This window comes from Parasteatoda tepidariorum, chromosome 9 (genome assembly GCF_043381705.1).
Source record: "Parasteatoda tepidariorum isolate YZ-2023 chromosome 9, CAS_Ptep_4.0, whole genome shotgun sequence".
NCBI classification, from domain to species: Eukaryota; Metazoa; Arthropoda; class Arachnida; order Araneae; family Theridiidae; genus Parasteatoda; species Parasteatoda tepidariorum.
The window spans coordinates 9,793,561-9,811,470 of NC_092212.1; the positions used below are offsets into that span (position 1 = coordinate 9,793,561).

Here is a 17,910-nt window from a genome sequence, read left to right on the forward strand (position 1 = left end):
GATAAAAATCTACTAAATTGAATTTATTAAACCAAGAATCACAATTAATGAACTACCACTTGAAAATCTTTAATCGCTGTCCAAAGCAAGTTGGCATCTCTGTGTATATAAATAAAACTATTTTTGTGTGTTCTATATTGCATTCATTTCTTCAAACCAATTTAGTAATGATAATAACATAAAAATTAAAAATTTACTCGAATTATGTGTTTCTAATAATCTTGGCTTCGCCGGTCACCGGTGACCCCCGTGGTGCTATGAACAGACTCAGTGCCAGTTGCCGGTGACCCTCATGACATTCAACATGTTAATAATACATACCTACCAACCTGTACGGTCGTTGAAAAAGATTGCACAAAGTGGTGGTAAAACAACAATTAAGTTTCGAAGAATTTTTTAAAAACAAAACTATTAAGAAATTTGTGATCATACTGATCTTCGTTTGTGCGTTGTTGAACTAGGAGTCTGAGGCCCTTTTCCCATTCATCCTGAAATTAGACTAAGAAACATACATGACAAAAATAAAGTTTGGGGAGCAAAATGGAGTTCGCATATTGAGCTAACAAATAGATCTCACTTAAATTTTTTTTTAAAATTACTGATTCGTCGTGGTAGTTCAATTTTTTTTTTTAAACTTTAAGATTTATTACATTAAGATGCTGATGTTGCTACCACTAAGAAAATTATTTCTCAAAAGCCATACAAATTGGCAGCTTTAAATTTTATAAACTTCAGAACAAAAATGCATTTTCATTGATCATTTGCTCAGTGTCATCATTTGTGAACTGATTAATTTTTCAAAGGAAGCATGAATGTAAGCTCCTAGCCCCCAACAATGGTTATAGTGATAAAGAATTTTCTTAGCAACCTAAGAAAGAATTCACAGGTAAACTATATTTAAAATTTTTATAATCCTTGTTTTTGTGAACAGAAGAATTGATCTAAACCTTCTGATTACCTGGTACCTTCTGCACTTAGTATCTTCAACAACAATAAAACATATAACTTTTTTTTCACGTCAAAGAGTAATATGTTTAATTGTTAATTTTAGAAATATCATTACAAGAGCGTTTCGATAAAAATTACCGAACTATATAGAGTCAAAAACGCGCTAATTTTTCCCGATTTTTGTAAATTTGACAATGGTGCAATATATAAGAAAAAGGCAAAACTAGCAAAGTATAAAACGCTTTCTGACAAAAAAAAAAAACGATTATTTAAGTTTGATATGTTAAAAACCTTGAAAAAAAGTAGTGTAATACAAAATAAAATGAAACCAGAAGGAAGACGACAAAAATAAAATTAATAATAATCAGAGGAAATTTAAGATTATTTAAATTTTCAAATATGTTATGTATAGTAAGAAAAATAAATAAATTAAGAACAAAAAAAAATATCTCTAACAAAACCAGCAAAAAAAAAAATCTAAAGGAAATGGATAATTATTTAAGTAGAAATTGTTTAAGAAAATTATGCAGTGCAAAATAGCATCAACTACATAATGAAGAGCATATTGTTTATTAATAACCTTGCTCCTTATATTTTAATTAATTTCTGCCTTTCACATATTTTAAACACAATAGTATCTTTATTAGAAAATTTAACAAATGTAAAAAATTGAAACCGTTTTGATTTAATATTACCAAGCGTTTTGACATAATATATAAGATATGAAAATTCTGAAACTTGTTGAAATCGTTATTCAACTCGAACAATACCGCAATAGAAAAGAGAAATTTTTGTTATTTTTTAAACTTGATAAAGGGTTATTCTCATCATTCTTCCATCGCCATTCAAAGAAGAAAGCATAAAACGCTCAATTCTTGAAGACGAATTCTCAACGAAAGCTTTGTGCTTTCTTTCACTTCTCATCTACGATTGCTGTGATATTGGCGAAATTGATTATCACTTGGCGCTATCTTTGGCGTCAATCGTAGTTCATCAGTTGCAGCTGAAATCCCAGATTCTATTGGGAGAAGTGTAGACCGGCCAAACTTGGCGGCAGAAGAGAATGTTGTGCTTAGCGTGAGATAGCAAATTAATTATAAAAGGATTTGTCTTATCTGTGAAATTAGGAGTGCACATGATTTTTTATGGTTTTCTTACTTGAATGTAACAAGTTATGTAATTTGTTAAAAAAGCATAAATGGAAAATGTTGCTTCTAATGTTTTAAATTGAAGAGATGTTTGTATTTTAAATAACTTCCTGAAAAGTGTGATTTTCGAATTTCCTAAAAAGCAAGCTCTTTCTGGTCAATAATAAATTTCTTTTGTGAAAATGATTTGCAGATCTGAAAAATTTTATCGCATTAAAAATTCTGCTAGTTTCTCACCCGTACCCTTTGGATACTTTAATGCGGTATATTGCACTGGTGCAACATAACAATTCAAGAGGATCTAGTTTGTGTTTATTGAAATAAATTATTATATTATTTTTTTTATATTGCTGAATTAAAATTAATTATTAGATATCATGACTTGATTGTGGACAACTGGAATGCGCATGCGCGTGGCTCCAGCCAAATATGGCGACGGATGGCTCTAAATCGAATGCGAATTCTGGTGGGGGACTTGTTCGGGTTGGATTTTACCACCTTGAAAAAACCATTGGCAAGGGAAACTTTGCTGTGGTCAAGCTAGCCACTCATATAATTACAAAAACTAAGGTGAGTGGCTATAGAAGTTTTCATAACTATTCATACACCTACAAACACGTGTAATGTTTTGATTACTGACCTTATGTTGATGGTCAAACTTTTCAATATAATGATGTTTCTATTTTGACATTCAACACTATAAATTTACCAATCAAGAATTGTGAAGACACAATAATGAATTATTAAATAAAACAGCTTCTGGTATTAATTCGTGGGTAACTCACCCGCTCATACACATGTATTTCAAGGTGAAATAGCTAGTTGGACATAAATAATTAAAATTAATCTCTCTTCAGGTATTCCAAAAAATATAAGAATAACAAATTGATGGGAGCTTTAAATACTTATAGCTTTGCCTTTGAGCATTTTTATTTTGTTTGGCGAACAAAATGGAACATGAACTTTAATTATAACGAGTTCGTTGGTGTGATTTTATAATCTAAACAAACGAGCAATTTATATAGTTATACATTATTGTTAAATGCATTTGTTAATTACTACGTTAGCTAGTTTTTTTTTTTAATGTTATTTCATTTTACGAGAAATTATTTAACCCAACTCTTGCTTGGATTTCAATATAAGCAAAGTTATACCATGCCTACAAAATATTAAAAGTCATAATTTTGATGTGTCTGATGGAATTGAAATCCTTTAAAAGTGTTAACTACAATTTACCTTCTTAGGATTAAGACATTAAACATAAGTCATGATTCGTTTCAAATTAATTCTCTAATTTATGGGAAGTTTTTAGCTCAAATTTATTTAATCATTCAATAATAATTCTACCAGAATAGTTGACTTTTTTTTGTGTCAAAAAACTGGTTCAAAAATTTTAGATAATCACAAAATCATAGGTCATATGAAGTTTTATTGTTATTTAAAACATTAAGTTAAAATGCACTAATGTCTGCATATGTATAAAAACTTAATTATGGAAATAGAATTAAAGTATGAATTCGGAGCAAAAATTTTCTTACCTTATTTTTATAAATATATATATATATATAGTTTATAATTATTTTATCTGAAAGTTTCCATTTTTTCCAGGAATATTTAAAGATAATGCAATTATTAATTTAGTTTTCATATTTTGTGAAATGAAAATATTTGATTTGATTTATATATATATTGCAAGGCTTTTGTTTGCAAATTAAACCAATTTTTAAGTGTATGTATGATAAAACTGGTTAGGACAAAAAAGTTTTACAATACCTGATCTTTTTATGTTAAGAAATGATGCTCTTCATAATTAATAGAATGTTTATAATTATTTTCTTTTTAGTAAAATGTCTGCTTTAAGGCAGCTTAACTATAGAGCTTCAAGCAAATCTTTTTTTAGCATGTTGTGGTTTGTGTCTTAAGTAATAAAAAGGCTTTACTTTTCAGACATAAGTTTAATTACATAAGAAAAGTAGCATTTAATTTTTATCCTAAAATGACTAGTAATGTGCTATTAAAATATGAATATTATTCATTATATCAATACTTAAATCTATTTTTAACATGTAATAACATAGAATTTTTGCTATGACATTTATCCAAGTTAAAATGCCAAAAGCTTGCTAATCGGGCATTTTAGAATTTTTAATGTTAGCATTTTAATAAGATTAATTCTATGGAAACCTAATTTGTAAGTCAATTTAAGATTTCTAATTTTTACGATATTTATGTGTTTCCTTATTTTGAAATAATTTAAAAGGAATTTAAATGTCTTAAGCAGATCATAATTTTCTTTAAAAAAAATGCTTTAAATCTGAGTTATTGTAATTGTCAGGTAATCTAGGCAAAATTCAAGTTGTGAGAAAGATAAAACAGGATAGGTAACTTTATTTATTTTTGATCTTTTAAACATGAATAAATTCATAACATCAAGATTCTAAATGTTTTGGTATTCATATTTTAAGTGCACATATTGTGTAATATAAAGTATTAAATACTCCTTTTTTTAACTATAAAATGTATGTCTAGAAAAAAGTGTTATGTTATATAAACAGACTTGCCAACTGTTCCAAATTTTTCCTTTTAAATAATAACAAAGAACTATAAACTATAGTTTCAAAATTTTATCTTTTTGCATCTTTTTAAAAGGCTCAACATGAAATAACTGTAAAAAGTGGCATTTTATATAAACCTTTGAATTATTTAGAAGTAATGTTGTGGATAAAAACCGTGTAAATTGAATTTACTAAGCTAAGAATCATGCATTAAACAAAAAATTTTGCAACCACTAGAAAATATATATCCCCAATTTCGAGCATGTTAGTATTTCTGCATAAATATGCTTTAAATATGTACCACTTTATACTAAAAGAAAATTTGACGGTAATTTGATTGTTGTGATGTTATTCAAAAAAAGATGTTCTGATAGTTATCTATGCTGGGTTTGGCAAGTTTTTAACAATTTTAGCAGAGTCATTAGAACTCTTGCATCACAAACCTTGTGTCCATAGCCTAAAAAAGTTGCATTAATGTGTTAGTATTATTATTTATATATTTAACAGCACATTAAATGTTATGTCAATTTATCCCTTTTTTTTATTTAAATAAAGGTGTGTTGTAAAGAGTCTTTTAAGAAGAGGAGTGTTTTAAGGAAAAAAATTCTTTTATGACATGAATATTCTGGAAATATGAATCAATATATGTTTACAAAAAATCTGTTGTAAGATCTTTAGTTGTAAAGTTGTTTTGTAGAAAAAAGATCAGCATTCTAATACATATTATTATTACTGTGAAAAAAAAAGTAAATATGAAACTTAGAGTTGTAAGTTGAATTATTAAAAGTGTAAATGTTATTTTGTTATATATAAAAATTTATAGCTTTTATTTAGTTTTTTTTCTTTTTGTCAACTCTGTATATAAATTTATTCAATATAATGACTTGAATTTAATGCATCTTAGGTGAAATTTGAAATTTTTTTTTATGGCATTTCATCAACATGAAACATTAAATAATAATTACACTCTGTACAGATAGGTTTCTATGAGTTTATTTCAGAATTCCTAAAGATGGAAGCTCTTAGTTAAAATATTAAGCAATAAAAGAGAAAAGCAAATGAAGTTTTATTTCTTCTGCTTAAAACTATCATTTATGTATTATTATGTTTTTTTATAATTATCGTTAATCATGTGTTAGCATATATTTATTAGAATAAAACTGTATTTTATCTTGATATGCTTAGTTTATTTCATTAAACGTTATATGCGACTATCAGTCTAGATTTTAAATTAGTTTTGACAGTTGCCATGTTAAAAAAAAAAAAAAAAAATTTTTTTTTGTTGCCAAAATATCAACTTAAATGTATGCCAGCATTTACTTTCATAAAAATCCAAGGTAATATGAAAGTTTAAACTTGTTGGGTTTGCAGATTCTTAAAAATTTTATTTTCTATTAAGATTTCCTTTATTTACTTTTTTAGATAGTCCTGTTATTAAATTAATCCCATGTTATAATTTGAATTTTATGCAATATTAAGGTAAAAATTTTAAAGAAACGAAAAAAATTAAAAAATGCATTTTTTCGTTTTAATAATAAGAAAACTAAAATAATAATTTCACTATATTTGTGATCTCATTTGAGTCTATTTAAAAATTTCTTGATAAGATGAGAATTGTCAATTAACTTAAAAAAGTAAGCAAAATTTGAATATAATGGGAATTTTTTTTTTATTGAACTCAAAACTATTATTCTTATATACAGGCATGTTCTAAACTAGTAAGATAAAGATCATCCAAAACACAAGTTGCCATTTTAACTATTGTAGATTTAAATTAAGTAATTACATAATAGTTTTTACAATATGTTAGAATGATCATAAAAAAAAAAATTATGTTCATAAGTCTAAAATAAAATTAATATTAAATATTTTCTTTTAAGTCGTCTAGATCTTAACTTCAATTCTAAAATATTAAAATGAATTATTATCCTATCCTATCTGATTATGATAATTCTTTTATCCCATCTCTATATGTTTATATAATTTGTTATCAATGTAGAATTATCATTGACATATTAATACTTGATAAAGTTTAATTTCAGACTGAAAAACTTTATTCTCTGTTGTGTTATTTGATTTAATTTAAAATTAAACCAATAACATAACAAGTGATAAAAACTGGTTGAAACTGTAAAAAGCTATTAAATATCCTGGATAAATTATAAATATTTTTTTTTTGTCAACTTAACTTGTTATTACTTATATAATTTTATGTGAACAAACCAGTGTGAAACATTATATATCAAGTTTTTACATTTTGTTTGCTGTTAGGACTGCACTAAATATTCAATTTTGGACAAATCTTATTAAATATTTGTTTTTTTTTTTGGTATTTTTCATCAATAAATTGGTTTGTTTATTAGTGTATATTAAAAGAATTAATTCTGGAAAGTTGAACTAAAACTTTGTCTGAGATTTTGCTTTACTATTTTAAGTGTTATGTCTTATCTGTGATGAATATTACAATCGCTACTTATCTCCAAGCGCCATAAAAAAATTCTTTTTTTCTCCTTATTTTGTTAGGTTAAGTTTAATATTATTTAAATTTCTTGCAGTGAGTATTTTTGTAAAAAAAAACTTATAATATAAATATTACAAGTATGCTTAAGAAAATTTATAATTTTTAAAATAAGACGTTTCATATGGCAATAAGTGTAACAAATATCCAAAATGTTTTGTTTCTTAATGTAACTGACATAGAAATATGAACTGTCCTAAATAATTGGGGGAAAAAATTAAAAAAAAATTTTCAGCCCTGTTCTGTAACAGTAAGTTCTGTGATTTAGTTCAGTTTTGCAAGTTTTACTGAAGAAGCTAAAAGTAATTATTATGAAGATCTATCTCAATTTATCATCCAAAAGCAATTTCACTTAGTTAGAATTCATATTTTTCTACTATTTTAATTTCATAATATGTTTCTAAACTAGGATTTATATTCCAGGTGGCTATTAAAATAATAGATAAAACTCATCTAGATGAAGATAACTTAAAGAAGATATTACGGGAAATACAAATAATGAAAACGCTTCACCATCCTCACATTATTGCTTTATATCAGGTGAGTTATACCTTTTATATGTCTTAAAATATTTACTTCTTAATATTTGTATAATTATTTTGAAGTTTTTGTTTTGTTGTCTGTATTTTTTGTACTTAATTACATAGTCTAAAAATTATCTACTATCTAAAATTATGATTTGATAGACTTGATTTATAAGATTGAGAAAAAGTTCAAGTTCCGAAAGAAATTTTGTTTTTTTGCACAATTATTTTTTTTAATGGTGCTGACCAGACGGTGTAGTGGTAAAGGAGCTGACCTCACATCAGAAAGGTCCTAGGTTCAAATCTCAAACAAGGCATGGATGTTCTTTCACTCTCTGTACTATCTGTCCTCACTGTGAAAGCAAGGGAACGAGACTAACTTTGTCAAGTTAGTTACAACCTAACCTACATATATGGTGTAAAATTAATCAATGTACAAAATTATGGAAACACTTCTGTACTTACTCTATGTAAGCAATTTTTCTTTTAGCTTCAAATGTTTTGGAAGATTTTATGAAAAAAACAGTTTGCCCAATTTGAAAGATCCTGTTTAAAGCTTTCAGAAATGGGGTCCATTTTAACCATGCAAAGTTTTGATTGATCGAACTGAAAGTTAATCTAATTTTTGTGGAATTTGTTATGTTTTTGTTTTTTCAAAATGTAATGAGAATAATGTAATTGGTTTGAGTTTTGTTTAATCTATTTCATGTATCCTCATCAGTTCCACCATTGTTAATTATATTTCCAAGATATGTCAAACAGTTTAGCCTCCTCTATAAAAGTCTACCTTGATAGTTAAACTATAACTCTTCTTCATTTTAAATTCTTTACTGCAAAAAAGAGTGCTTTCTAACATAGCATCAATATAGCCAAAGCAAAATATATCAAAACAATAGTGTGAGAAGCACTCAAAAAATTTTTCAAAAAAATTATAACAAATAAAATAGAACACAATAAGTAAAAATATCACATAAAAACAGAAAATAAAATAAAGAAAAAACAATAAAACATGAAATGAAATCTATAAAGCGAGTAGCGAATTCAAATGAACTTTGAACTTACATGAACAGGAAAATTTTCATGAATGATTTAAAATATTTTCGTAACAAGATTACCAGATTGTAAGAAATAAAAACAAAAGTGTAAATTGAGCTGTTTTTCTTAATTTCCTTCCTGTTTTTTTGTTTTCATTTATTATGATATATATATATATATATATATATATATCATAATAAATGAAAACAAAAAAACAGGAAGGAAATTAAGAAAAACAGCTCAATTTACACTTTTGTTTTTATTTCTTACAATCTGGTAATCTTGTTACGAAAATATTTTAAATCATTCATGAAAATTTTCCTGTTCATGTAAGTTCAAAGTTCATTTGAATTCGCTACTCGCTTTATAGATTTCATTTCATGTTTTATTGTTTTTTCTTTATTTTATNTGATTTAAAATATAATTTTTCTTTGTTTTATTCTTCATTTTGAACTTATATATATATATAGTTAAAAATGCTAAAATGAATCAAAACATTTTCGTGATATTACACTTTTATGAGTCATAAATTTTTTTAAGTTAATTAATATTCATTGTCTATATTAATATAATCACATTTAAAGTCTATATTAATATAATCACATTTAAAGTTAACAAACAAAATTAGAAGTAAAAAATAAACTCCTTTTATTCATTCAAACATTTTTTTGTTGTTTTTTTTGTCATTCAATAAGCAAGCTTTTGAATGTAGAATCCATTGTTCAAATATTCTTAAATTATACTAACACTTTTTGTATAAGTTTTTTCTAAGGATATGGCCACGGGTAAAGAAAAAGTTTCCTAAGTAATTATTCTTAAAGCTTATATAAGTTTTTAGGTTTGTGGGTTGCCTTACCTCATTTAAATTTTGTCCACTTTTCTCTCTCTCTCTCTCTCTCTCAAGGGTAATTAACAAAAGTTAGCTGACTTCTGTTTAATCTTGGTTTTATGATCTTAGATAATTCATATCAAGATTTCTTTCAGTATTATTTATATATTTTTTTGACATTTTCTGGAAAATCAACTTTTATTTATACATGAAAACCAAGGTTATATATTTTTTTTGAATAAAAGAAAGTATGCCTACCTTTTTTATTTCAACCAAATTTTTGTTTAGGCATGAATACATTTTTTTCTTTATATTCACCGATATGATAAATGTTAGTAATGCTTAATGCTCCCTAAAAACAATATTCTAACTATTTCGAATTAAAACTATTATCTAATTTATTATTAATTTATTATTAAATCATTATCTAATGAATTAAATAATAACTAAATGAATTAATAACTGAATGAATTAAATAATAACTAAATGAATTAATAACTGAATGAATTAAATAATAACTAAATGAATTAATAACTGAATGAATTAAGTAATAACTATTTTTCCAAGATCAAAACACTCTCATTAATTTCTAAAGACTGAGATGAAGCTTCACAAATTGCAAATGAGCAGTAAATTAATTTAGATTAGGGAATATAAAAAAAAAGAAAAGAAAAAAAGACAATTATTCTAAACTGCTCTTTGCAGAACAAGTCCTTCATTATTTATGTAATACAAATTACATATTCAATAAGTTACTAATTGTATTTAATTTAAATAAACATAAAACTATATGGATATATTCTAAATATGTGCATTAAACAAAAAATATTGTTTTACTCTCAACTAATAATAGATCATAGTTTTAAAGCTTACTTTTATTCAATTTTTACCTTACTTTTTTCTATTTATTTGTCTATTTTAAATTTTTAATAACAAATAAGGCATTATTTCACTGAATGAATCTTCAATTTCAATAAAATCAAACTTAAAAAGAAAAAAAATAAATAAATAAAAATAGTTTGTATTTCAATAAAGGCTTTAAAAAAAGCTCATTTAAGTGCTTTTTTCCCTATTCAAATAAAAAATTCAATAAAGCTTATACGAAATTTTGTATGTTATTGCCTTACAAGTACACAATAATACAATTAAAAATAATGATAAACTTTAATAATTATGTATTTATAAGCAAATAATTATTAAAAAACTTGTAAATTCACTTATTAGTAAACAAGCATTTAAAAGCATTCCTAAAAATTATTTTTTTATAAATATTCTGTTTTGCTATGTATTACTTCGAAATGATTTTTTTTCTTATAGGCAAATTTCATGCATTTTATCTTTTATGATTTTTTAAATATATTCTGGTAGTAATTTTTTCATATAAATTTTTTTAAAAGTAACGTTAGAGTAGGCCAGCATGCCTTGATCTACCACTATGGGAACCATGTTAGGCTACTCAAAATTCAAAAACCTCAATTTTTTTAATAGCTTTGCTTTCAGAATTGAATGTTTTTCGACGAGATTAATAAAAAACAATTTTTATCAATTATAAAAGTTGAATGTTTGGTAAGTATTTATCAGTTGGTTCATTACATATACTATGCAATATATTTACTTCTTAGACGTTACGAAACAAAAAATTATACTAACTGCAAATACTAAATATAATTCAGTAATAAGTATAGCTTTTTCTGTTTGAAATTGCTTCATTGCAAATTTAAAAATAAAAAAAAAAATTACAAAAAAAGATAATAATAAAGAATAACAAAAATAATAAAAAAAGGATATAATGTATACACAGATAAATATATTTCAAGATGATAACTACACCAAAAGTTTATTATAGACTATTAAATGTTTTTTTTTTTAATTTGAACTTCAGTAGGAAGTTTTGTTGCTCTTAAAAATACTAGGATTTTCTTACTTAATCCTTCTTAAAAAGGAAATATACTTCTGTGTGGGCAAATTGGGAAGAAACAAACTGTTCCTTAGGAAATAGAATGGAATTTGATTTAGGAAACTTTACTAAAATAGTAAATACAATTAGCTGTTTGATTTATTTTAATAATTTTTTCCTTGTTCATTTTAATGCAAAAAAAAAAAAATTTTTTTTTCTCCATAAAAATACGAATTATAAGCATGAAGTCTTTCTTTTTTTTTAATTTAGGTATTATTTTTTTATTGTTTATTTATTTCTTATTTATTTCTTATTATTATTGTTTATTCATTATTTATTTTTAAAAGTAAATGTGTGGCATTTTACTGATATTAAGGAAATAAATTCTTTTTCATCATTTTACTGTTAATTTGGGATCATAACTCTTGTCTAGATGTTTAATCAGTTTTTAATTCATGGGTGCAAATCTTCTGTCTCCAGGATGTATTTCCGTCTTTCGAAAATGTCCACGGACGAAAGTAAGACGGAAACAAGACTGAACTCGAAGACGGAGATCGGAATTTTTTTTTTCTGTCCTTAAAAATATTTTTTAGGTCTACATTATTGGTCTACTTTCTTATGTCCTGTTGTTATTTTATCAAAAGACAGATGAATAAATGTTTTTTGTACAGTATTTAAAATTGATGTATTATGGTAAAGCTTTCTTAGATAGTTTGCATATGTCGAGGGGTATTGTGTATGTTAGCTATTTCAGTCAAAAAATTTTCAGTCTTGGCCTTTTTTCCAACTTGCACCCATGTTTTAATTCAACATAGATTTTGCAGTACCACATAAAACACTAAATTTACTTTTCTAGGTTGTAATTTTAAATAATTAGTTATTAGTAAGATAAAATTTATAAAAACATGTGTGCGATAAATTTCTGTATCTTCAAGTTTACCTTAATAAAATAAAAATGAAAATTTTTTTTCTTGGATGAAATAAACTCTTTTAAAATGAAAATTCGTTATAGCCATCTTAAATGTCCTTGAAGGCAAAATAGTTCTATGAGGCTGTTATTATAACTTGGCAGCTCTAGCAACGGCAGTAATTTGATAAAGAAAAATTTGGATCTGAGGATATAAATTTAAACACCCTTGATCTTAAGCAAGTTGTGGTGGCTTAGGGGATAGAGCGGTTATCCAGATTCAAATCCCAGCTGTGACTGGTTGACAGAATCGCACTAACTACAGTGCTGACATAAAATATGCTCAGTGGTAGAGGGAGGGATCATAAGTTAAAATCCTCCTGTTGTTAGACTAACCGTTGGAGGTTTCCATGTGTTTCCTCTCCATGTAACTCTAATGCAGGTTAATTCCATCAAAAAGTCCTACAAAAAGGTTAGTTTGTCCCAATGTTTGATCCAGGAGTTCCTTTGTCTTCTGGTTTCGATTCAAATTTACTAAGCTGCAGAGTTGAACTTCAATAGAGTTGGATCGGCTGTTCACCGTTAGTTATAAAATTAAGTAAAATTAAGATAGATATTGATCACACCAATGTGACTTTCTTATGGGAAAGAAGTACCATGTTTTTCATGAAGTTCCTTGAATTCTATGAAAAACACCTGGATGAATTTTTTCGAGTTTGACCCACTTATGTGAACCCTGAGGCATATACAAATGCAGAAACAATGTTAAAGAATAAATGTTATTCAATCTAGTAATTGAACTACTTATTTAGTATTTAAAATGAAAAATGAAATTTTTAAGATAAATAAGTTAACAGTCTTGCTGTAAAAATAATTTTTTTAGAATTTTTTTAAGCTATAAAATTTTTTTTGCGTAATTTTTAGTGAATTAATAAAATGTAGGTATATTTTAATGTGATAAAATTTATGTAATTTTTATTTAGTTCTTTTTTTATGAAGTATTTCTTAGCTTTTCTTTCCTAAAATTTTGTTCTTCATTTCAGACTTGTGAAAATTAAGTTCATTAAATCCTTTTTTGAATTTCTCAAAATCAACTTTTTTTTTATATTGACTCTTGAGAATTTAAAACATGTGTTATTAATTTAAAATTGAAGCGAGACCTTTTTTTTTAAAGTATCCAATTTGAAACTTTAAAATTTTTTTAATAATTTAAATTTGGCTAAGAAGTATTAAATTTTTGTCATTATTATTTTTTTAAACTTGTGTTATAACTATCAAACATTAACATAATTTTTTATTTAACTGTTCAAAATTGTAATTTATTTTAAGGACATAAAAAATGATTATTATTGATAAGATTTAATGTCAATTGTAATCAGAAAGTATTGCAGGAAATTTAAATTTTAAGTTAATTAATACTTTTTGCCTCATATTTCCCATTATTGGTTGTAAAAAAATACCTGAAACTCCTCACCCCTGGAATATTTTCTATATTGTACATTAATTAGCATAAAATATTTTTTATTTCATCAAAACTACCATTTTTTTCTGTTGATGTTGGCAACATTGTCAATTGATGCAAAACAAGTCGGATTTTTAAAAAATTAAAAATATTTTTAACAAATTTTTCCGATTATTTTAATTAAATTTTTACCGTAGTTTAAAAATTTGTTCATATTGACTTGTTCATATTCATTTGTTCAAAATTTGCTTTAAAAAATTAGTTTGATCGTTCAAAAATAATTATAAATTGCAACAAAAAAGGCATGGACATTCTTTTTTTTTTTCACAATAGTCTTTATTAGAACAATTGTAAATGTTCCATATAGTTTTCATTCAACAAAATTTATAAAATTCTTGTCCAATTAAAAATTACTGTTTGTAATTTGTAAATGAAACTCAACTATTTCAGTTGTATTAAAACTATTTATTTTAAGTTATTTGTCGTTTAACCGTTTTAAATTATCAAAATTACTGGGCAAGCCTTCCAATCATCGTACTCAAATCATGCTTCAGATATCTTTATTAAATTTTTATTTTACTACTCTAATTTATTGTTATATTAGTTAATAATATAAGAATTTTCTTTTAGGTTATGGAAACTGAAAGAATGATATATCTGGTTACTGAATATGCAAGTGGAGGTGAAATATTTGGTAAGTTAATAAAATGTGTATTTTATGCAAGTTTTGAAAACTGAAATTTCTGTACTTCATATTTAGATTAATCATGTTATTCTTTTAAAAAATCATAATATTCTTAAATTATTTCATGTTCACTACTGCTCACAAGCTTCTATTATTGCTTTGCAAATATCTTTGTTGCTTCAAATGTTTAAAGAATTCTCTTCATAAAATTTATGTTTTAAAGATGAGAGTGCAAAGATTTTTCAATTAGTGTGACAATTAAATTATGGTTCATATTTTCGGGTGCCCAATGTGCCACTTGTTATATTCTGCTTTTAAAAATAATCCATGAGCAACTGTTTTTATTTCAAACTATTCTATTGCAGAGTTCTCCCCGGGAATAAAAAAAGGAAAGGTGCTTAAATGCAGAGTTTTAAAAGGGCACTCACTTAACACTGTAAAAATTTATCAAAGTGTGTAATATTACAAAATAACTGAATTTGATCCTAAATAATTTATATATTTCCTTCCTAATATTTTATGTCTATATTTCAAAAAGTAATTCTCACTCATTATCAAAATTAAAGAAAAATTTGTAGTTCATGAGAAAAAAAATTTGAAGGCATACTAAAACACATTCTCTGTACACAAAATTTCTTTAAAAAAAAAGTTGATGAACAACTTGAAAGCTTTTTTCTATAATTTATACTGAAAATTATAATTATCAGATGTTTATCTGAGGGCGCATTTTTTTTTAAAGAAAAGGTAAGGTATATAGAAAAGGCATTTATTTAAAAAATAATTTTAAAATTTAAAATCACTTAAAATTTTATTAATATATCCCCTGAAAAAATAGAAACTTATTAAAATTTAACCAGTTGAGATTAATTCTCTTTAAGTAAATACTTGCAATAGTATTACAGGGTGGCCACCCACCTGGAAAACCTTGAAAACCTGAAATTATCAGGAAATTTTTTTTATACTGGTAAAAACCTGGAAAAATCAGGGATTTTTACAGAAAAGCTGGAATTTTTTCTTTGATTTTTCTTAATTTTACTAATATAAATTTATTGCGAAACAGTTGAAATACCATCAACTTAGCAATACTTCGCTTGCATCAAAATTTGGTCCATTATAACTCTGTTAAACTAAAATGCCACATGAAACTCCAATGGCTTCTTAAAGAATAGAGAACCTTTCCAGGTCACCTTATTCCCATCAGGTGACCTGGCTAGCACTCTATCCCCTGAGTCAAAGATGATAAAATAATATTAAAAAAATATTTTAAATTAAATACTTTATAATATTGACACGTTTCTTGTACCATCCTACAAGGATGGTACAAGAAATGTGGAAAAAAGCACACTGACCTGGACTTCATGAGTAAAGCACACTTCATGAGGCACATGAGGCTTCATGAGGCAAAAAGCACACTGACCTGGAAATTTTAGGAGTTTTACCTGGAAAACCTGGAAAAATCAGGGAAATTTGAAACCTGATTTGAGTGGCCACCCTGTATTAAATCTATAATCAGATAATTTTACCAATCTCATTCTATTATATGTTATTGCTCACAAAATCTAATATTTGACATGACAAATAAATAAAAAAAATCAAAGATTTCTGATAAAAATTTGCATGGTATAGGTAAAATATGATATGAATTTTAATTGAAATTTATCTGATATACCTGGAAAATTCGAGGAATTTTTTTCTGAAATTGAGTGGGAACCCTGTTTATTGTACTATATTATTTTTTTAAACTTTTATTATTGAATCATTACTCTTAAAATTTTCGTGCTCTTAAATTGTTTTACGAAAAAACTCAATATTTGGAGGTAAGATATCAGAAAAATATATAGTTATATAAGATATTAAAAAAATATATAATTGCATGGTATAGATTAAATATGGTATGAATTTTCATTGAAATTTATCTGATATACCTGGAAAATTCGAGGAATTTTTTTCTGAAATTGAATGGGAACCCTGTTTATTGTACTATATTATTCGTTTTACTTTTATTATTGAATCATTACTCTTAAAATTTTCAGTGCTCTTAAGTTGTTTCATGAAAAAACTCAATAATTAGAGGCAAGATATTAGAAAAATATGAATATGGGGCTTTCACTATTTTAAATGCAGCAAAAAATCTTATGTTATTCAGATTTATCATTCCAAAATTTTTTTTTCATCTCTTAATGATTAGATTGAACAATAATTGAAATAAAAAAAATCTCAGATTGGTTAAATATTATGAGTGTAGGGACTATACAATAATTTACTTCTGACAAAAATGACTAGTTTCAATACTCATTATATTTTTATTTCAAAATTATTAAAAACTTTTTTAGTCATTTTATTAAAGAAATACTGAACCATGGTCAATATTTTATTTTATTCTGAATATAATTAGTTTCTTGGCTATTTTGTAATAATATTTTTCTCAAAATAAGGACCCTATTTTCCTAAAATAGGAGCTGAGCGGGAAAAAACCCAAATTCTGCATTAATTTTAAACGTAGAAAATGAGTCGATTTTTTACTTATTCACAAAAAACAAAACCTTTTACAAAAATACTGAACAGGCTGCTGATTTTGAGATTTTTCACAAAATCTCATAAACTAAACTTTGTTTTACTAATTCATAAAAACAGGTTCTTACTCAAAAAGTTTGAATCAACCTTTATTGTTGTACTTATATTTTTAATTTGAACTTTAATGTTTTCCTATAACATGCAAAAGTTAATTTGATTGCAACATGTACCTTTAGTTCATAGGTTATTAAAGCTTTTAGAAACTCTTTTTGATATTAATAAAGAGCATGTTTTCAGATCACTTGGTTGCACATGGGAGGATGAGTGAAAAAGAAGCGAGGCATAAATTTAAGCAAATACTATCTGCTATCCATTACTGCCATGAAAGGAATGTGGTTCATCGAGATTTAAAAGCTGAAAATTTATTGCTAGATGAAAATATGAACATAAAAATTGCTGGTAAGTCCTTTGAACTTAATTATATACTAGTGTGGTGTAACTGCCACTAAGTTTATTAAATATCAATTCTCTACAATATAAGACATTAATAGATGAATGTTGACTTAATCTAAAACTCCTCTCCCCATATTGGTGATATCAATGGATGGTTCGCATTGAACAGTTGATTAGCTCACAAAATACACCAATAGCTTAAAAAATAAAAATAAATAAACAGCATTAATCAACTAGTGGTAGCCGATAGCTTAATGAAGAAAAATCAATAAACAGCATTAATTAATTAGTGGTAGCCGATAGCTTAAAAAAAGAAAAATAAATAAATAAACAGCATTAATCAACTAGTGGTAGCCAATAGCTTGAAAATACAAACAGCATTAATCAACCAGTGGTATTCATTTATCGAATTCTGTCAAATAAAATTCTGGTGAG

The 17,910-nt window shown here is 25.5% G+C and overlaps 1 protein-coding gene across 4 annotated transcripts in view; it reads left to right on the forward strand.

Annotated features, from left to right (window-relative positions):
- The first annotated feature begins 1,923 nt into the window (after positions 1 to 1,923).
- Positions 1,924 to 17,910, forward strand: part of LOC107453172 (Salt-inducible kinase 3) — a 44,608-nt gene continuing 28,621 nt past the window's right edge. For 2 of the 4 annotated variants that reach the window (XM_043049986.2, XM_043049987.2), the window contains exons 1-4: positions 1,924 to 2,666; positions 7,593 to 7,709; positions 14,454 to 14,517; positions 17,320 to 17,481. In XM_043049986.2, coding sequence (XP_042905920.1) covers positions 2,526 to 2,666; positions 7,593 to 7,709; positions 14,454 to 14,517; positions 17,320 to 17,481 — 484 coding nt within the window. In that variant the 5' untranslated portion in view covers positions 1,924 to 2,525. Of the gene's footprint in view, positions 2,667 to 2,772; positions 2,906 to 4,178; positions 4,288 to 7,592; positions 7,710 to 14,453; positions 14,518 to 17,319; positions 17,482 to 17,910 lie in introns of those variants that run through there. The other 2 variants (XM_043049988.2, XM_043049989.2) reach the window with 2 other exon arrangements.